The following is a 20,566-nucleotide window of genomic DNA, read 5'->3' as shown; positions in this document are numbered from 1 at the left end:
AGCCAATGTTTGCAAGGTGAAGGCTGGGCAGGGTGGGGGCGCCGGGGTCGGCGCTTGCCCGCCCTCCCGCAGGGACCCCACGGAGTTTGACCGCGGGGCGGGGCTGAGACGTGGGTGTGGCGGGGGTGCCGGGGGTCCTGGGAGGAGGGGCGGTCACGCGGCGCGGGACAGTGCGGGCTGCCCAGAAGTGCGCCCCCGCGGGTGCCGGTCGGGGACCTCGCGGCCCCGCTCACGCTGCGGCCGGAGTCCGGACGCGTGCGTGTGTGCCCCCTCCACGCTGCGGGGAAGTGACTCAAAAGTCATAGACTTCCAGGCATTTGCGGTGTGGTCGCCCGCCGGAGGGGAGGACCCGAGCCTCTCCGGCGGCGCCGCGTCCGCTCTGAGCTCCCGCCGGCTCCTGGCCTCTCCCGCGCGGGCCGCTGGGGGCCGTGGCTCCGCTCCCCGAGTTCTGGACCCGGGGCAACGGACAGTTGGGACTGGGTCGACTGGGTCGTTTCCCTGCGCCAGTGCCTTGTGGGATCCCCCGCTGCAGGGACAGGCGCCCGCTGTTAAACTTGAGCGCCAGAGGCCCGTGCCCCGTTTCCTTCCGTCCAGCACCCCCTGCGCGGCTGCAAATACCCATGTCATCGGAAAGAAGTCCCTGGTGGCTTATTAGTGACGCAGGCAGGCGACAACCGGGCACTGCCCCGAAATCTGGCCCTAGCGGGGCAAAGTCCGAAGGAGAAGCAGCCGGGCTGGACAAAGCTGACCGGGAGGATGAGGAACTCTTGGAGAGGCCCGGGCTGCTGGAGAGTCTCAGGCACCAAGGCTCCTATTAGGGAGGGGTCCTGGGGGTGGAGGAAACGAATTCTTGTCCTGGGGGCCTTGCTCAGGGAGTGGTGGGTGCTGCTGGACCAGCGGCGGGGACTGTGCCTCTGGAGCCACAGGGTTCCCACCCGCAAGCAGCCGCTCTGGCCTGGGACGGCCAGGTCCCACCTCTGACTCCCAGCGGAAGCCGATGCCTGCCCGGCGCAGCGTCTCCTCTGAGCCATGTGACTGCACATTCCGGGTGTGTCCAGTTTTCCCTAAGGCTCCCTGGTGACCCTGCCCTTCTCAAGACTCTGTGTCCCACTGGTCAAGTATTGCAAGGGGTTGGCTCTCCTCCTCAGCTTTGGCTTATGTGTTTATTTTAAAATTCACATTTCAAAGTAGGGGGCCCAAGCGCAGCCCCAGCTCTGGCCCTCCCTGGACTTCAAGGTTCAGGTGCGTTCCCGGAGTCCTGCCCCAGTGGCCTTCGGCCGCGAGGGAAGGGGACCCCAGCCTTCGCAGAGGGGTCTAGGAGGGGTGTGGGGGAGAGGGCCGGGTCAGCTCCTTACATTCGTCTCAGGCCCACGGCCTCATTTCGGTCCCTGCTGCCGCTGCCCCACGCCCTGCAGCAGCCTCAGCCAAGACTGAGCCCTCTGCCCTGGGCCACCTCACTGAACCCCTCTGAGGGTCCCCCAAAGCCAGCGCGGCGGCCTTCCCAGCAGCCGCCCAAGCCATTTCACTGGGATGTGGAAAGAAAGGAGGAGAAACCTTGTGTGTGTTTATTTTCATCTCCTCCTTTACCAGTTTTCCATGTGTCTGGGGGGCAGGACTGTGTTGAGTATTAGTAGCACAGTACAGAGTTTATAAGTAGATGCATACGTCTGCTTCGCGAGCGCGTCCTTCAGCTCCGCCTTTTACTGCAGTGGGGACAGAATCAGAGGTGTTGGGAGAGGACAGTCCAGGGTGAGGAACTGAACGGCTCAGCCAGCCCCTCACTCCCCTGTCCTGGTGGCTTCGGAGTCTACTGTTCCTCCCCTCCCCGCCGCCCCTCCCCTCCTGCCACCTCCCCTGTGACATCAGCACCCTGCTGCCCCTCGGCTTCCAGTCGCTGGCACGTGTCACGGTCTGCTGCCCTGGCTGGGTCTTCTGAGGGCTCATCCTTCCTTGAGCACCCGCAAATTCCGATGTCCCCAGCCCCTCTTTGAAGCGTCCCCTGGTGCTTACAACTCCCAAAGTGCCCTGTAGGTGTCTTTAATCGCCTAGGTCACTCGCATGTGGTCACTGTTTAACCCGCCAGTGCCTTCGTCTGGACTTTCCTCCTCTTGAGGGCCAGGCCCGCGTCCTGGCCTGTCCACATCCAGAACGGACCGAGGCTGACCAATTCCACACTGGAGGACAGCCCGGACCCAGGGAGGTTAATCGCCCTCCACAAGGTCAGGACTGCTGGTGTCAGTAATCGGCTTGAGGCGTCTAATCCGTCACCGGCAGGAACCTTGGGACGCACAGCAGTGGCCCGGGAGAGCTGGCAGGGGTGGTCTTGGCCTTCTCCTGCAGACTCCGTCTGGGGGGATGGGGCAGCCGAGCCATGTGCACCACCCTCTTCCTGCTGGGCACCTTGGCTGTGCTCTGGCGCCGGCGATTCGCCAACCGGGTCCAACCGTGAGAAACCGACTGGGCCGCGGGCTGGGGTGGGGGAGAAACTGCTTGGCTGAGCTGGAGGCGGGCAGGGGCTGCCTGGGCCCAGGGAGGCGAGAAGGGTTTGCAAAGACTCCCCATCAGAGCAGGGGACTCAGAGCTCCCCCAAGGCACTGGCTGCCACCTCCAGTCCCACAGCCCGATGGGGCCAGGCCCTGCAGAGGAGGAGGGGGTGGTCTGGGGTCCGGCCCACAGCTCTTCCTGCCTGTTCTCCCCCCCTCCCCAGAGAGCCCAACGAAGTTGATGGGGCAGTTGCGGGCAGCCACTTGGAAGCAGACTCCCAGTCCTCCGGCAGGTAAGGCAGAAGAGTCTGGGTGAAGGAGGGAGGCGCTGTCTGGGCGGCTGCCGCTGTGCCTGTCCCTCTCCATGCCCGGGACGTATATGGGTGTGTGCGCGCGCGCTTGCCCTGTCTGATGGCCCCTCGCCCCTCTGTGTGCCTGTTGGGCAGGCTCCGTGTCTGTTGTCCAGCTGGGACCGGGAGCCCCCAGCCTTTCCTCTGCACCAAAGCCCCTCAGCTTTGCCTGCCCAAGAGGGCCGGCTGGTCCCACGGTCCCTTCCCTGCAGGCTCAGGGGGCTTGGAGAGAGGGATGAGGCAGGAGCCGCTCTGCTGGCTTCGCCTGCCTGCCTTCCTTCCCCTCCCTCCCCCGCTACCCCCTCCCAGCTTCAGCCGGCTCCTCGGCTCCTCAGCCTGAACCTCCAGCAGGATTTGCTGTCCAGTCCCCAATAGAAGGCGCAGGAGGAGCATGACATCATCAGCACTGAGTGCCATTGGCTGGGCAGCCCTGCGGGCAGGCCGCTGTCTCCAGTGGCCAGAAAGTTAACTCTTCCCTAGGCAGGAGCCATGCGACCCTTCCGAGGTGTGAAGTTTGGGGAACTTCCGGGCTTCTCCTTCCCTGGGTAACCAGTGTCTTTTGATGACAGGGGCTCCTAGGTCCAACAAAACACAGAAAAAGCAGCAAATGCTCATTTGGGACATGCTGTTTGAAACGCCCTTCTGCGCCTGTGGACGCGCCGCGTGTGGGAGACCTCTCTGCAGGGTGACGCCCTCTCCCACAGAAGCACCTCCTGGCCCCAGCATTGCTTCTCCCCCTCCCGGGAAGCAAGCGGCACGTGCTCGTGGACCCCGGGGCCCTGAAAGAAGGGTGCCTCCCCACAGGGCTCGGATGGCCCGGCGGCCGGCAGGCACAGCGCTATCAGGCCGCCGGGCCTGCCTGAAAGTGCCCCTCGGAGGCCGTGGGGGCTGGCAAGCCGGGAAGCCTTGGGTCTTCAGGTCTCGGCCCGGGTCCCCCAGTTCCAGCCTCAGAGGGCCCGCTGCGAAGGCCCAGGCACGTGTGGGCCAAAGAGGCATTCCTGTGACGCCGCCTGGACACGCAGGCCGGCTGGGGCGGCCGCAGCAGTGCCTGGTTCGTGCGACCACGGGCACGGGCTGCTGTGTGTAAAATGGCTGTCACGGGGCCTCATGCGTGGAGGCCCTCAGCGCGGACCTCGCTGTGGAGTTTGGGCCTGGAGTCAGGCAGAGCTTCAGTGCGAGCTGCTCCTCGCTAACTGGGAGCCTGGGTGGAGGACGGAGCCTTCTCGTTTCTCTGTAAACGGGCACCAGGAGCGGCTTCTGCGCGGCTGGAGGAGAGGCTGTGGGAAGGCGCTCGGCCCGCGGTGCTGCTCCCTGATGCTGGCCGGCCCCTCGTCCTCGTCGTGGTGCCTCAGGACTTTCCCCGTCCCCAGGGGCTGCTCGTCTCGCGCCTCCCTTGGCGTCTCTCTCTCCACAGCAGCGGCAGAGGGCAGGCAGGACGAGAGTCCCTATCCGATGAATGGTGGAGGGAACTGAGAGGCACGGACACCTAAGTCACTTGCTCGAGGTCATCCGCCCAGTTTGTGGCTGATGTGGGACGGACAAGTCCCTCGCTTCGGGCAGTCCCTCTCCTCTCTGTGGAATGGGCCTGGACTTCCGGTCAGGAGAGGCAACGCCACACCCGGAGCCACTGGCCAGGCCTGGCCTCGTGTGACCGAGCCAGAAGGCAGCGGTTGCTTGTGAAGTCTTTGGGACCCAGATAACGGGAAAAACTGGCCTAACATCTAACCCCGCCTGCTCCTGCTGACGGTGGCTGCCACGGAGGGCTGGCCCGGCTGGCGGGAACGGTTCATGTTCTGCTCTCCAGTTCCACAGTTGTCAGTTTCAACCGGTTTTTGGGGTGCTCCTGCCCCTCAACAGTAGGGTGGGACAAACCCCAGACTCTCCCCTCACGATTCTAGTCCGGCCGGCCCTCCGTCCGCCGGGGCCCAGGGCGAGAGCAGGCGCCCCGCTTCTCTGGAGCTGGCTGATGCCCCGTGCTCAGGGGTGACCGCGGCGCCGTGCGGCGGGCAGGGCAGCAAGGGCTTTGCTGTCGGCTGTAATGCTGGTGGACGTGTCGATGTCGTGAGGCTTGTATCTCACCTGAAAACTGACCGAGGAGCAGAGACACACAGCAGAGCTTGCTTGGGAGCTTCGCCCAGCATTTTCTCAGAGGGCAGTCCCTCCCTCCAGCCCTGAATCCCGTGTGTCTCTCCGTCCAGGGAGACAGCGCCTCTGGAGGAAGCCCTCACCTCGACAGGCGCGGCTCGGCCCCAGGAACTGGCCCCAGGAACCGGGGTCGGCCGGCTGAGGCAGGTGGGCTGGGCCGCGAGCCCCGGAGGGCAGGGCAGGGGCTGGGGAAGGGAGAGTGTGCCAGGCCTGGCCACACGGGAGCGGAGCGGCCACGTTTGCTGTGTGGCCGCCCATGGACTGAGGGCAGGAGGGTGGACTCCCTCCACCAGCTCCTCCCTGAGCCTGTCTGTTCACTGCCAGGGGGCAAGGGTTAGTGCTGAGGGCGCCACGTGCGATCTGGACAGCCCATCCTAGGCTCGGGGACGGGGCAGCACTGGGGGCCTTCTAAGGGAGGGAGGTGCTCTGGAGTGTCCACTCGGCAATGCAAGGCCCCGTCTCGGTGTGGGAGAAAGTGCCCTTCTGGTTTGGTTTTCTGTGTCAGCTCGGTTCTGGTTTGTCCCTTCCCTCAGGGTGGTGCAGAGGCCGGAGGGGGGCGGGGGTAGGGTTTGGGGCAGCGGAGAGAGAATGAGAAAAAGATGCAAATGAGGAGGTAGATTCCTCCCTTATCTGCCCCTGGGCCCCCCAGTCCTCACTTCTCCCCAGGCCCAGCTGTGGGGCTCCTGAGGCTGGTCCAGGCTGGGGCAGGCCCGGGCTGGGAGGGCAGAAGAGATGCTCCCTGCTCTCCAATGGACTCCCTGGAGTTCCTGGGGCAGCTCTGGGGCAGGCGCACAGAACAGGACTCAGCAGGGTCCCCCTGGTGAACTCCGCAGCCGCATGGCCCAGGCTGGGGCAGGGCGAGGGGGAGACTCACGCCTGCCAAGGAAGGGTTTCCTGCGCCTGCTCTAACGGAACACTCCCGGTACCCACCGGCACTGCTCACACTGCCCGCCGCAGTTTAGCACCGTGGAAACGCGCGGAGAGGCCAACTGGTGTGCCCAGCGACGGCTCGCTGGTGAGCGGGTACTGGGCCCCCGCAGAGGCTCCCCACGGGCATCTGGAAGTTTGCAGCGGCTCCGCGTGGGCGGGTTCCCCGGCCTGGCCGCCTCTCTGACAGCTCAGGGGCCACTCTTTTAGATCTCAGCCGTGGTCCAGGCGCTGCGGTGTCCCTTTGCTCTCGTGGCACTCACTTGCTATGGCATTTGCCTCTCCCTGGTCCCCAGGGCTTGTGTGCCTGCAGCTAGACGGAAGCCACCCCCAGCTGTCCTCCGAGAGTTTTCTGAGCTGTGTGCACGCGTGTGTGTGCATGTTCCAAACGGGCAGCAGAATGTGGGAAGGGAAAGGCGCGACACTTGCTTTTGTCAGTCTGCCGACTGCTCAGTAACTGGGGGGGCCCCTGTCCCCCACGGCTCTGCCATTTCTCTCTCCACCGTCCTGCTGATCCATGCGGAGATAAAAGCAGATTTCTGCTTCTGCTCCCCGGGATCCAGGCACAGGCCCTGCAGGCAGCTGCTCCCCTCTGTCTCCCATGGCCCTTCATCTTCCAAAGTCCCCCACCCCGACGTGCGCGCATCTCCCTCCCTGCCCAGCCCCCACTGCCCACCCAGCTGCCAGGCTTCTGCCTCGCTGGCCCCGGCCCCTGACTTCCAGGAAGCAGGAGGCGGCAGAGTTCTCTAGGCAGCGGCACCTCACAGCTGAAGGGGAGGCAGGAAAGGGGGAGAGACCGTGGGGACCAGGCTGGAGCCCGGGGGGAGGGCTGCTGATCCTGCAGGGAGCCTGACGGTTCCTGGGAGCCTCCAAAGTAGGGCAGGTGGAGGCAGGGAGGAGCCACGCCAGGGGAAGGAGCTCTGGGCCGGGACCACGTCAGAGCCCCCGCGCCCACCTGACAGGGGCCGGGAGTCTGAGCCACCTGTCTCAGCTCCCGCCAGCCTGTCTTCCTCCTGGGAGGCGTCGGCCTTCCTGGCGGCGGGCTGTCAGGCGGGGGGCCAGAGGGCACCGTTCCCAGACGGTCTGTGTTCCCTAATCCGATCTTTGCATTCAGTCTCTGATCTGTGGGCCACGTTCCTGTCACTTCGTCCTGGCCTCTGCTCTCTGCCATCGCCAAGTTGCCTGTCTCCTTCCACTGGTCAGAGGAGCTGCCAGGCCAAGGTCAGCCCGCTGCACCGGGGCTGGCTCACAGCCCAGACACACAGCCACAGAGTGACACCCCTTTGCAGCGCTGTTCTAAGATCCTGCTCAGGAGATGGTGGCTCCTCCAGGGATCCATTGGGGATTAAGGGAGGGAAGGAGAGGCGGGGACTGGGGGCAATGGGGCGACGCCGCGCCTGCCCAGGCTGGGAGGCTGCGGCCCTGGCAGCTGCGTGTGGCTCCCCCTCCCTGTGCAGGCTGCTGGGGTGGGAGCGGGTTGTTTACACCTTTCCCCCTCGCCCAGCCCCCGCCCGCTTGCCTCTCTCTGGCCCTGCCAGCCCTGGCCTGTCTGCACAGCCTGCACAACAAGCGGCCTCCCTCAGCCTAGGACTCCTCCATAGAAGGCGGCCTCCAGGGCCGAGCGCCCCCTCCCCAGCCCCCTGTCTCCTGTCTCAGGGGTCGGTGTTAAGCCCATGGTGGGGGTGGATGCTGGATGCAATGTCCTCAAGGGGCTGAGTCCCTCTCTCCTGCCATTTCCTTGGAAAGAGCCACCGCTTGGAAATGGGAGCAGGAAAGCCCAGGCGCTGGGCAGACAGGAAGGAGGGACTGAGGGCAGGTGGGGAGACAGCCGAGGCCAGAGCAGGGTCACCGGGGCATCTTGTAGAGGTGCTGCGTGTCCTACTTTAGACAACACATGTAAAGCGCACAGCACGCTAAGCGCGCTTTGCACGTGAGCTGGTGTGATTGTCTGTGCCCTGTCAGTTCCGAACATGCAGTAACCTAGAACGATTCGCAGGCTCGAACAGCTAGAGCTGCTCCCCCTCACCCCACGGCCCTTCCGCCCTGTGTTTCTGCACACACAACAGCTGGTGGTGGGGCAGGCGGCAGGGGGGTAGATTCTGGAGCAAAGTAGAGCACCGCAGAGGGCGCAACTGCTGGGCGGGGGCACCTCAGAAGACACAGCGCCCAGGATGAGAGAGCACTGCGTCGCCTCTGTGGGCCCCGAGCCCTGTCCCGACCTCCAGCAGGGGTCTCTGCCGGGCCACCTCCCCAGCAACGGCTCTGCTTCAGGGCATGAACCTGAGCACCCAGAGAAGCCAGGAGGCGCGGCCCTGGCGCTTCCACCCTCGGTCTGATTGCGAGTCTCTCTGCGGGTGGGGCCTGAGTGCCAGGGAGAGGGCTGCTCGGGGCTGCGGGGGCCCAGGGCAGCGCTGCGGGGGCCCAGGGCAGCTGCCGACAGGGAGGTGCTGCCATCGGCTACTTCTGTGCCTGAGGCTCGGGGCTGCTGCCAATCTCCCCTGGAGACTGGGACACGACCAGAGAGCAGATGAGGTGGGGGGAGGGGAGGGGACAAGGGAAGCAGCCGTAGCGGCTGCTGCTGTCCTGCGTCACCCTAGGGTGCAGATACCACCTCGGGGAGTCCCTGCCCTTCCCAGGCGTGTGGAAGTGGCAGGATGGTCCTGGAGCGGCGCAGGTAGCTGAGGCCTGGACTGCGACGGGCGGGGCCCGCTGCCGGCCTGGGGTGGGCACGAGGCCGGGGGCGCAGGGTCTCCCGCTGGGCCCGCAGGCTCCACGGCCCCTCGGCAGCGTCCTTGCTGTTGGGAAGGAGCCCAAGGCCTTGAGCTAGAGGGGCGTGATGCTTCTCTGGGAGCCTCAGGAGAAGGGCCAAGTGGTTTACCCTGCGGTTTACATGAATATAGCGATAATGATTACTACTAATATTAGTAATAATGGCCAGCGCATCTCACATAGTCATTAGGTGCCAGGCCCAGTGCCAGGGCCTTACTTATAAGCACTGTCCTGTTTACGAGGCAGGAGCCATTGTCCTTCTCATGTACCCAATAAGGAAAGTGAAGCTCACAGGGTTCACTCAAGGTCACGCACAGCTAGTGGCGAAGCCAGACCTGCATCTGGGCAACGGGAGGCCAAAGCTGGAGAAGCTGTTAGGACGCGAAGGACCTGAGTCTAGAGTTGGGTGTGACCCGTCCGCCAGGGCCAGGGAGCAAGAGCGGCGGTCCCCTCTCGGGCGACACCGCCGCAGGGGGCCAGGCCGGGCGTGCAGGGTCATGCCCATGCCTCTCGCTCCAGGAGCTCGGCCTTCAAGGGCCGCCGACTCCGACTCGTCTGTGCCTGCTGGTGGGCGCGGAGAGGGGGCTGCCGCTCCGGGCCGCCATGCCCCCCGCGGAAGAAGCAGTGGCCAAGCAGGGATGACAATGAGGCCACCCCTCGGCCGCTCTGTGGCGCCTGCAGCTCCAGGGAGGGGGAGGCGGGGGGGGGGCGGTTCTGAGGAGAAAGGCTTTGTTTTTGCAGCGGACGAAGCAGGGCATGGGAGTCGTGAAGGCGGCCTCAGAGGGACCCGCTGCCATAAGCTGGAAACAAGTCCTTGCCCCCAGTGACGGGAGAGCCTCCCTGTGGGACGCCCCCTGGGGGGGTTAAGCCGAGGGCTTGGCTGAGAACATTCTGAAGGTTTAGTGAGGGTCCATGACCTGCGAGCGCGGGGAGGAATGGTCCGTTCTGGCTCCGCGTGGACACACGCACACACCTAACGCCGTGTGTAGGAGCCAGGTGACCTAAGCATTGAAAAATCATTTCATTTATTCCACCGGTCATGTAGTCAACAAGCGTGTGTTAGGAGCCGAGAGTGTACGTCGCAGGGAGTGTGGGGGGTGCTGGGGTGACAGCGATGGAAGGGACAGGGCTGCCCTCCAGTCAGTCCGACAGAAAGATCCCCAGGCAGGAAGCCCAGCTCCGCCCGCTCCGCCGCTGCCCGCGCACGTGACCGCTCCCTCTCTGGGCCTCAGTTTCCCCGTTTAAGAAGCACATGTGGATCCCAGGTGGGCCCGTGCTGAGGGCGGAAAGGACTGATGGCCGCCTTCAGGGAAGGAGCCGCCCGGTAAAAGGAAGGGGATGGGCCTCCGGGAGCCCCACAGATCCTTGCGACCAAAACTGACTTTGGGGGGCTGTCTGGGGCGCCAGGACCTGCCCGCGCAGCCCGCCCTTGGTGTGTCTGTGTGCCAGTGGCTGTGGATGCACGATGAATTACGACTCCCTTCCACAGACAACCAGGATCCCGGGCAAAGTACAAGAAACAAGCACTGGGCAGCAGGCAGCGCACAGGACGGTGGCCCACGACCGCCTCAGCGCCGGCCTCGGACGGCTCCTGCCGTGGCTTGGGGGCCGGCGGGCGCCCAGGCAGCCCGCCGGTCTCGCCAAGGCGGGGGAAGACACCAGAGCTCGGGCGGCGCGGTGTCCCTGAGGATGCACGCAGGTCAGTGGGGTCCGCACACGGATGCCGCAAAGGTGATGCGATGGAGGAACGGACATCCTCTCCACAGGCTACAAAAAGCAATAACCATACAAGAAAAACCGATTAATTGGACTTTATCATAATTCTTGGAAAGACTGGGAGAAATTACTTGTCAAGCAAATATCTGAGGAAGGATCTGCATCCAGAATAAATAACTTTTACAACTTAGCATCAAAAAGACAGCCCATCAAAAGGGGAAGGGTTTTAATAGACAGCTCACTGAAAAGCATACAACAGACACACAGCGAGACGCTTGACATGGTAAGTCGTGCGGGAGCTGCAAATCCAAAGCCGCGGGGCACTACCGCCCAGCCCACCAGGAGGGCTGACACTGCGGACTGGCCGCGGTAGGTGCTGGCAAGGGGGTGGGGCAGCCGCAGGCCCGCGAGGCGTTGCTGGGGGAACGCACAGTGTTGCATCTGCTTGGGAAGCAAACCCGTTTGGCAGTTTTCTATGAATTTATCCATGAGGAATGAAAATTCATGGTCACAAAAAGATCTGTACAAAAATGTTCATAGCAGCTTTATTAATAATAGCTCTGAAGTGGAAACAACCCAAATATGCATCAACATGTGAATGGATAAACAGGCTGTGGTATGTTCATGTAATGGAATAACAGTCAGAAATAAAAAGGAAATGGGCTACTAATGTAAGCCATAACGCGGATAATTGAGAAAAGCCAGATGTGAAAGAATACCCGCTGTATGAACCCGCTTACATGAAATTCTAGCACAGGCCAAACTAATCTGTAGTGACAGAAAGCAGACCAGCGGTTGCCTGGGGCCGGGGCTGGAGGTGGAGACCGGCTGTAATGCCGCGCGGAGGCGCTCCCTGGGGCGATGACGTGTCCTAAATTGTGGCTGCAGTGCGGTTGCATGGGTGAACACATTTTCTGGACTACTGGACTGCACATTTTAAATGGATGCACTTTACTGTGTGTAAATTATACCTCAATAAAGATGACTTAAAGAGTTAAAAAGAACCCTGGATGGTGTAGCTCAGCAGATTGAGCCTGTGAACCGAATGGTCACAGGTTCGATTCCTAGTCAGGGCACGTACCTGGGTTGCGGGCCAGGTCCCCAATTGGGGGCGTGCAAGAGGCAACTGTCTCTCTCACATATCTGTGTTTCTCTCCCTTTCTTCTTCCCTTCCCCTCTCTCTAAAAATAAAAAATTTTTAAAAAGTCATTTATAATCAGGAAAAAAAAAGTTAGAAAGAAACAACACAAGAATGAAGGGCTGATCCTTATCTTGCTCACGGTCTGGTGGAAAAGCCAGACATGAAAACAATCATAAAAGAGTGAGTAGTAAAAGAAGTATGTTCAAATAACAAGAGCCCTGTTTCTCGCGTGCCTCCCTTGTGCCAGGCCCGTGCGGGGTGCACCATGTGCACCCTCCTGAAGGAGTCCTGAGAGGCCCCGACAGGCATCCTCCTCAAGTTGCAGGTAGGAAAGGGGGCTTAAGGGAGGGCTGTCATCAGTCCGAGCTCGCTCAGCCAGAGGCGCGGGGCGGGGGCAGGGCCAGGCTCCAGGCCGGCCTGGCTGCAGAGCGTGTGCTAGGCCGCCGGGCCACAGACCCCGAAGGGAAGAGCCCGGGGACTGTCACAGCGTCCCTGGGAAGGCTTTGCAGAGGAGGTGCGGACATGTGAGTTGGGATTTGCTGAGCAGAGAAGAGGATGAGGGGAAGGAAATTTCAAGGCCATGAGAACTGACCACGTGGGTGAAGCTGTGAGAAGGCAGTCCAGAGAATAGCAGAAGTCAATAGAATACGACAGTCTTCAAATCCACGTATTTAAAAAAAAATCCATTAGCCAAACACATTCCACTGTCACAGAGCATTTTTTCAGGAAACCCAGCTTCGTGGTTAAAACCGCAGGTTTTGAGGCTAGATTGTCAGAGTTTGGCTCTCCTTGCTTCGAGTTACTAATTACTTTCCCCTCGTTCACTTTGGGTTTCTTGGATGCAAAATGGGGGGGAAATAAAAGGGTGGTTGTGAGAGTCGAATGAGATCCCACATAAAAGGTGCTTAGAGTCACCGAGTTTATACATTGAACACACACAGCTTTTTGTATGCCAACCAGATTGCCGCAAACCTGTTTCAAAAAAAGGTGCTTCAGGGCCGGGGCTGGGTGGTGCCTGGCTGGGAGTGAACACTTAATATACATTTGCTGCTAAAATGTGAAAATGTGTGTCTCTGAATTGGAACCAAAGGTCCGAGGCAGGGGCGTCAGGACTGGCTATTCCAGCAGTTCCAAAGCGTCGTCCAGGACGCAGGTTCTCTCCTTCCACGCCGCCACCCCAGGCCCTGGGCTCCCGCTTTGAAGCCAGCCTCGCGACGCACTATGGCTGCCACGGTCTCAGCGTCGCGTCCTCACCACGTCCTAAAGCCAGAGGAGGGGATTTTTTTTTTTTTTTTTAAAGAAAACTTCCCCAAACTTGGCAGACTGCGCTGCAGACCTTTTCCTAACACAATTACTGGCCAAGGGAACAGATTTATCCTCCGGGTCTGGGGCAGGCCAACGAAGATTCACCCCTTCCGGCTGGGGAGGAACTTGATTCCTCTGAAGCACTCGGTCTGTTCAGTTCGTGACGCTGAGGAAGAGCAGCTGCGGGACTGTCAACTCACAGTGCCTGCCACGCAGTTGACACTGGTGTGACTGTCCCAGTGTGAGCAGCCATCTGCTTGGGATATACCTGGCCCCCTTCATGTTCTTACTGATAAAATTAAAGACTCCTTTCCAGGTTGAGAAAGTAACCATGATATGCCAAAGACTCTGCTTTCTCTTACTGTGGGTCTGGGATGCCGTGTCTTAAACCCTGTCGGCGAAGGGAACTCCAGGAGCTGAGCGCCCGAGCACGGCAGGCCTGCCGACTAGGATTCTCCTTGGCGCTCGGACTCCTGCCCCGGGACCTGCTTCTGCCACTGACTGCTAAACTTTGCAGCCCCTCCCATGCCACCCCAGGTCTATACTGAGTTGAGTAAGAGCTACGTCGTAATTCCACCAGATGTAAAACTCCAGTGTCCTAGGCCTCAGCAGCAACTGAGTGCAGACGAAGCACAGCAGCCTTCGCACGCGCTCCCGACAGCTCACAGCCCTCGCGTGCCCGGCTGGGAATCCTGTGCGTTCCTCGGGGTGTCCCCCAGTATTCCTGGGTCATCCATACAGGTGCTCAGGCACAAGGCCTCCCACTGCATTCTGCTCCCGCCCCTTGGCCACTGCCCAGCAGCCTGTGACACTGCGTTGGCCATGAGCCTGCTGCTCCCCCACTAAGTGCCCGGTCAGGTGGACGAGCTACACGGCGGCCCTTCTTGGGCTGTGAAGAATGGCCCTCACCGCACGCTGGCGACTGACCTGGGGCCCAAGACAGCCGGGCCAGAGCCCAGAGCCGTGCGGGCGTTCGGCATCAGCTCCGTGGCCCCCACCCTCACTCCTCCCGCCAGAAAGTGGCTCAAACACAGAAGAAAGTGCCCTTCACCCCCACTTTCAATCCTCTCTCAAATTTCACCCCTAACCACAGTGGCAAACACTCAAAAACCTGCTTCCCTCCCTTCCCACTTCCCCCAAACCAAAATCCCTTATACAGAAGCTTGATTTATATACAGGGTCCAGCACAAATAATGCCCCTTTTTCATTACATAAAAAATATTTTATTACAAAATCCTAAGCATGTCATTCGGTAACATAACAATATCCCAGTCAAGCACATCCTAGGACATTTTAGGTGAAACGTTCAAATGGCTGTCCCTCTTGTGCAAGATGTTCACATACCCTACCAACCACGCTCCACACGCAATGGCGTCACTTCTGCTGGATGCCATGTATTCTTGGTGCAGCACAACTTCGTGGTAAAAGCACAGACTTTGCAGGCTGCGCTCATACCCTGACTCCAGTCCCTCAACTGTAAAGTGGGGGAGGTGACAGCATGGGCCACAGTGCCACGGGGAGGGTTAAGCGACCGTACGAAGTATTCAAGTGGCCCAGTGGACTGAGCACCGGCCTGCAAACAAAGGGTCATTGGTTCAGTTCCCAGTCAGGGCACAGGCCCGGGTTGCAGGCCAGGTCCCCAGCAGGGGGCGCGCAAGAGGCAACCAACGACACATTGAGGTTTCTCTCCCTCCCTTCCTCTCCCTAAAAATAAGTAAATAAAATTAAAATAAATAAATTTAAAAATAAAAACCAAAATCAAGCACTCAAGTAGTGAACCGCGCCTAGTAAGCGCTACGAAATCAGCTACCACGATTGTTTTGCCTGCGCAGGCTCCTTGCCTACTACTGCGGTTTCTCCAGGGCTTTGGGCGAATTCCACACTTGGAATTTCCTCCCTGCGTCTGAAATGAAAGGGGCTCAGTCTGCAGGGAGAGAACCCGTTGTTTCTCTCAGTATGATGCAAAAATAACGCCTTCAAGGGCAAGACAGAGAAACCTAATGACCAATTTCACATGACAGAAGTCATTGCTAAGTGAGTTAATGATTATTTGTCAAGTACTTACCAAGAGCGGAGGCAGCGGAATAGCAAGGAGGCACTGTGAGGAAATTAAAAAGAAAAATAATAATAATTAAAAGAGGCTTCTCCTGCCTTGAAGTGTTCACAATCAAATTAAGGGAGTCAAACGTAAACAAATGTGGTAACTTGAAAATAAGCACCTGCTGCGCATTACCGTGTGCAGACCAATCCAGACTAAATACCGCCGAGAGCATCGCTCAAGTGTGGCCCGGGGAGCGAGTAATGCGGAAAGGTTTTGCGGTCGCGCAGATTTAAACTAATTTCCGTAAACTAATTTCCAGAAAGGCGCAAATTTTGGCCCTGGTTCTAGTTGTTTTGTCCTATTGTTGCTTCAAAAATGAAGCCAGTGCGGTTGCCTGATAAAGGGCCCTCAGAAGTACCCGTGGGTGTTCCATTATTCTCTGTTCTTTTTCATAACGTAATTATTCTTCCTTCCCAGCATCAGAGCCACACACCGGCCGCGGGCTCGCCCCCGGGTTCAGGGGAACTCGGAGCAGCCCGGCCCCCCGCTCTCGGGCGCCCCCTGCCGCCCGGTCCTCGCCACTCGCCCCAACCTCAACGGCGGCCGAGCGGGACGTCCAACGCTTCCCCGGGAACCTCCCTCCCCTTCTTTAAAGCAACCAACCACCCCAGAGGACCCCGCCCCACCCCACAGGAAACCCACAGAGCAATTAAGAAGAAATCCAGCCGTGCCTCAGTTTCCTCATGGGTCCCCCTCGGGAGGCCCTCTAGAACTTTCTGCGCCCCCCTCTTTCCCCCGGTCTCGGCCAGGGACAATCTGTGCACTCGGTAGCTGAAGTCCACGTTTGTTTTCTAACGGCTGTGGCTCTTGACCAAGCAGGCCTCCCAGCCAGGGCCCTCTGCTGCCCCTGGTGGTGGCCACCACATTACTCGGTTCCAGAGTCGCGCCGAAAACGCGGCTACCTCCCGCGACTGTTATGTAGACTACATTTCCCATCAGCCTTTTCTTAACATCGCGAGAGTTCCAGCGAGACTGCCGGGCGGACTTGCGCGCAGGCGCGATGCCTTCCTCTTTCCGAGGCTGGCCGCGTGGCTGAGGGCCATGGGGTTTTCTATCTCGGTCCAGCGCCACGAGCATCCTCAGGCCTTTAGCAGGTGGGAAAATGGGGTCTCCTTTCGGCGCTAGCACACTTGGCCTCTTCTTTTTCAGAGGCGAAATGGTGACGATGAACCGGTAAACCGATTTATAGGGTGGTTGGGAGGATTAGTTAAGATGCTGGAGGAGTGAACGTTTCCAAACGGCGCAAGTTTTTAGGATTGAAGGGAGAGAGCTCAAGACCACCTTTGGCCTCAAAGGGCCAGTCCTGTTGACAGAGATCCTCCCCACCTACACAACCCCGTGCGCCGCACAGCCACGTGTGGGCTGACCTTGCAGCCCAGCGGCCCTGAGGGTCTCCTGGGGCCGCCCCCGAGGCGGGCAGATAGTGGCAGTTCTGAATTCACATCTCGAGAGTGTTAGCGTCTGGGTACTTGACTTCCTCCTGGAGCACCTTGAGAACGGCCCCGATCAGATTTCATTTAATTCCACAGACAGTAATCAGTGGGACTGTAGACTTCGGAAAGCCGCAGTATTACAACGAACCTTACATGCTCATTTTTTCCTTCCCCACAGGCCAGCCTTTGGCATGTACAGAGATGGGAGCAGACCTGCAGGTTGAAGCTTCAAAGCAATGAATGGGGCTACGAAATGAGTAAGAATGAGTGGGTGGAAGCAGGATCTGGGTGGGCACCAAAACTGAGAAAGCCGTCATGGTGTGAGGGCCTGTCACATGCAGCGGCCTGATACTTCATTCTCAAGTTAGGTTCAATCCTGAGAACAAATGTTGGCAGAAATCGAGACTCCGTGAAAGAGGGTTTGTGCCAGTGCCATTTGGGGGCCGCTAGGTGTCACTGTTTGAAACCAAAATGGACACCCCTGCCTGGCCGGGGCGGGCGGTGGTGAAAGGGAGCCTTGGAAAGTGAGCTTTGGTTGGCTGGGATTTAGAAATGCTTGTTTACAGGCTGAGCTGAGGATGATTTAAAGTTATCCCTGTCTGAAAGGACATCTTTTGTGAAGAGTCCTGACTTGCTGAGGCTCAGCATTTTCAATACCAGTCTTGAGACTAACTACCTTAAGGTTGTTTCTGTAAGAATGAAAAGTGTGTTATGCATATTCCTCTTTTAGGTTAAAGATGCTACCTGAGGACTTTGAAAAAAGTCACATGAAAACCTCATGTAAGATGTTGAGTATAAAGGTCTTCGTGATGAGGTTTCTGTAAACGGTAAGAAGAATTTTGGCTCTTCCACACACTTGCGTTGGGCATGACCTCTTTAAGTACTGGTCTGCCAGCTTTGGGAGATGTGCGGGTCCTTCAGGATCACTACTGCGCAGGCAAGGGAGGTGCTTAAGGAACTCATTCACTAGGCTCCTTGACAAGCAGTCTCACAGTGTTTCTTACAACAATTGCTGGATTAGATTAGACCAGCGGTTCTCAGCGGGGGCAGAGGGTGTTACTGGGATCTAGTGGAGGCTGCTAAGTGTCCAGCCGTGCACAAGACAGCTTCTCTGACAAAAAGAACTGTACATCCAAAATGCCAGTAGAGCTGAGGTTGAAACCCCATGTTAGACTAACTTGAGTGATCTGGACTGTCTGCCTCCAGAGACCCTCAACAGAGCCTTATTTCTTTTTTAAGCCATTTTACGTATTTATTTATTTAATACTCACCTGAGGGCATGCTCATTAATCTTTAGAGAGAAAGGAAGGGAAGGAAAGAGAGAGGGAGAGAGACATTGATTAGTTGCTTATTGTACCCACCCCGAGCAGGGACCAAACCCACAACCTAGGCATGTACCCTGACCAAGAATAAAACCTGCAACTTTTCGGTTTATGGGACCACATTCCAACCCACTGAGCCAGAAGGCCAGGGTGATCGGATCTATTTTTAGCTAGGATTTTTATTGCAGCAAGATTATAGTCCTGGCTATTTTAAGTAGCTCTCAGGGCAGATCCATAATCCTCTATCTTAAAAAACTGAAAGCCACACTCTTGCGCTGCAGGATCATTTTGCACACAGAGATAAGAGAAAGAGAAACGATCTTGTGTGTTGGCCCCCAGTAGGCTTGCTGAAAGGGGTAATCCACACTTGACCGATACTAGAAAGACACCAGAGTATATACCCCACGGTCTGCTGTGAGACACGTGGTGCTGAGGAGGCCCTGCCTTAATAAGGGTAGGGTTGCCTGTGTCGGGTCTGGGACGCTGTGTACATCGAGCCCTAGGTACGGTCTGTTTTTGCCCTTGAGGGAAAGTACATTGTAATAAAGTAGACAAGATTGAATGAGCGTTCTCGCCAGGGAAGTAAAGCAGAATTTGGGAAAAACAAAAAAATCCCGTCATTTCCGTGAACTGTGGGACTGGCGGGAGCTGAGTCCGTGATGATGGAAAGTTATCCCTGTCTGAAGGCAGAGAAAGGCCTTTCGGTGTGGAACTTGGATGTCTGAGACTCGGTTTCCCAGGTTTGCTCATAGAAAAGTTAGACTCGATTTGAAAGTGAGTAACTTGAGAGATACCTGCATGGATCTTCTTGAACAGGTTTTTCTTTTGTAATTTCTCCTTGCCAGGGACAGTCACAGCCTTGGTTTCTGAGGCTGAAACGGACCCTCCAGAAGAAGACACGAACCAGCAGTAAGTAGTGCCGTGTCAGCTGCCCTGGCCCCGAAGTGGGGCTTTTCTCCTGTGCGTGACGACCTTCCCAGCAGGCTTGGGCGGGGTGTGCGCTCTGCTTCCCTGCCCTGGACTGAGGGTTATGCTAAGTGGCGAGGAGACTTTAATAGACTTTCATTTTCTCTTTTAGATGTCTGCCGTGGGAGACCCAGAGCGGAGCTGCTTTGCCGGAAGCAAGGGAAGCAGCCCCTCTCCTGTTGTTTGTAAGTTTTCTGTCTCCCCCTCGCACGCCCCTGAGGAGCCCCACAAGCCTGTGATGGTCAGTTATCCCTGTCTGAAAATCGTGGCTGAGGGAGAATGATCTTTTCTGAGGCTTAGGGGTTTGGCCCTGTGCCCCTAAAAGTTGGGGCTTCCTTGGGGTCCAGTTGGACAGACTTCAGAGGGAAGTGGATACCCCGCTGAGACCCAGGCTAGCACGTCCCTCTGCAACTTGAAAACCAATGGTGCGACTGCCCCTGTCGCACCTTCAGCCCCGTGATTGATATCTCTGAGGGTCCAGGCCTCGAGGTGGCAGAAATGGGCAAGTGGCCTGGATTTGGTTTAGGCTCTTAGTGTGGAATGAAAGCGTGTTTGTCACATATTTCAGAAGATGAATGTGCTCTTTCACACAGACGGGAATGTAGGCTGGACGCCAGCCACGGCAGCGTGAGGGCACTCGGGGCTTCTGGGTTATTGCTCTTGCCCATATGCTGACCTTCAGGAAGAAGGGCGGCCTGTGGCACTAGCAGAGCTCTTTGGCTTCCAGGGGCTTTGTTACCACCAGCGAGCTCCCCTGAGGCAAAGGCTGAGAGCTTGTCTGAACGGCGTGGCCGGCGTGGGGCTTCTTGGGCAGCAGAGGGCTGGGTTGCCTGGCCACGTGGGCAAGAAAGCAGCGAAGTGGCTCTGGACGGTGGAAGGTTCAGGGCACCTGGCTTTGTTCCTGTTTAAATGCCAGGCTTCAAGTGGGCACAGATTGCCAGGTGAAACTGGGTGGTGTGTGTGCTCTGTATGTGTAAGGTCGCAGGTGTGTTGCGTACCTGGGGCAGCTGTATGTGGGGCCGGATTTAAGGAGCCTGAAAACCGGCCCCAGCAGCTTGCAGCCCGACAGACTGAAGGGCGTGTTAGCAGGTAGGGAAATCTACAAAGTTTACCACCAGAGGCGGGTGGGTGCAGGTGGCCCCAGTGCTTCATGGTTGGTCTTTACTGGCCACTTATGAAGCACTGCGCCCCCCCCCCTCAGTACCGTCCTGAAAACAAGCTTCCGGGTCATCTGGGAGCCTCACCAGCCCACGTGGAACTCCCCAAGTTGCACCCTTTAGGCCCTCAGCACGCACAGGCGTGCTGGGTGTCACGAGTACCTCTCTGGTTGCCTTTTCTCTAAATTAACTGACACTACGTTTAGCCTTTGGTGTTGAAGCATTTCGTTGGCTGTTACGTCAGGTGGTTTCTCTTCTGGTTTTACAGGCGCGTCCCGCGGCGCCGCACAGGGTCAGCACAGCCCACGGGCCAAGCGCTCGTGCCTCGACGGCGATCCCCCCCAAAGGAGAATCATTTCAGAGTTCTCTGGACCTCGTCTTCGAAAGTAGCCAAATAATTTGGGCGACAGGGAGTTTATCCTGGAAAATCTTGGGCAGCTACTGAAGTTGAGGCCTAACCGAGAACCAGCGGGACACCACAGCCCGGGCGACCGGGCCGCACTGGGGCACCGGGGGCCTGCAGTCACGGCACATTGAAGACGATTCGTGTGGACGCGCCCCTCTGGGGAACAGGTGCGCGGCCTAGGGACGCCTCTCCGTGGGTTCCTGTTTAAGTCAGTGTGTCTTGGGCTAAAATCTTGGAGCACAAATAAACCATTTTTTAAATGACGACTGTTGTGGATTTCAGATTGAGGCCCACATAAACACACCATTTTATACTGGGACTCAGTAAACAGCTTTGGATAAATGA

General features: G+C 58.5%; 1 protein-coding gene, 1 long non-coding RNA gene and 3 other non-coding genes across 7 annotated transcripts; all 5 read left to right on the top strand.

Annotated features, from left to right (window-relative positions):
* Positions 1 to 2,090: 2,090 nt before the first annotated feature.
* PRCD (photoreceptor disc component) lies at positions 2,091 to 5,495 on the top strand. Of its 2 annotated transcripts, none has more exons than XR_008530814.1 (3): positions 2,091 to 2,219; positions 2,708 to 2,776; positions 3,403 to 5,495. XR_008530814.1 is itself a non-coding variant. In XM_054592924.1 (3 exons), exons 1-3 carry the CDS (start codon positions 2,372 to 2,374, stop codon positions 3,410 to 3,412), a joined length of 153 nt encoding a protein of 50 aa, XP_054448899.1. In that variant the 5' UTR covers positions 2,368 to 2,371; the 3' UTR covers positions 3,413 to 5,495. The 2 variants fall into 2 exon arrangements, 1 of the variants encoding a protein (XP_054448899.1); XM_054592924.1 differs by lacking the exon at positions 2,091 to 2,219 and adding an exon at positions 2,368 to 2,445.
* A 10,456-nt stretch (positions 5,496 to 15,951) lies between these two features.
* Positions 15,952 to 20,457, top strand: LOC129086689 (uncharacterized). Of its 2 annotated transcripts, XR_008530829.1 has the most exons (6): positions 15,952 to 16,031; positions 16,549 to 16,627; positions 17,101 to 17,197; positions 18,538 to 18,601; positions 18,771 to 18,843; positions 20,084 to 20,457. It is a non-coding gene; the product is annotated as an uncharacterized LOC129086689 (long non-coding RNA). The 2 variants fall into 2 exon arrangements; XR_008530830.1 differs by lacking the exons at positions 15,952 to 16,031; positions 16,549 to 16,627; positions 17,101 to 17,197 and adding an exon at positions 17,385 to 18,432.
* Positions 16,938 to 17,015, top strand: LOC129086713 (small nucleolar RNA R38). Its single transcript, XR_008530835.1, has one exon. It is a non-coding gene; the product is annotated as a small nucleolar RNA R38 (small nucleolar RNA).
* Positions 18,341 to 18,424, top strand: LOC129086714 (small nucleolar RNA R38). The gene has a single exon (XR_008530836.1). It is a non-coding gene; the product is annotated as a small nucleolar RNA R38 (small nucleolar RNA).
* On the top strand, positions 18,886 to 18,958 carry LOC129086715 (small nucleolar RNA R38). The gene has a single exon (XR_008530837.1). It is a non-coding gene; the product is annotated as a small nucleolar RNA R38 (small nucleolar RNA).
* Positions 20,458 to 20,566: the final 109 nt, after the last annotated feature.

This window comes from Pteronotus mesoamericanus, unplaced genomic scaffold, assembly GCF_021234165.1.
Source record: "Pteronotus mesoamericanus isolate MK-2021 breed Mesoamerican mustached bat unplaced genomic scaffold, CSHL_Meso_final scaffold_408, whole genome shotgun sequence".
NCBI lineage: Eukaryota > Metazoa > Chordata > Mammalia > Chiroptera > Mormoopidae > Pteronotus > Pteronotus mesoamericanus.
The sequence above is the reverse complement of the archived record's forward strand: the minus strand, read 5'-3'. Positions and strand labels throughout refer to the sequence as shown.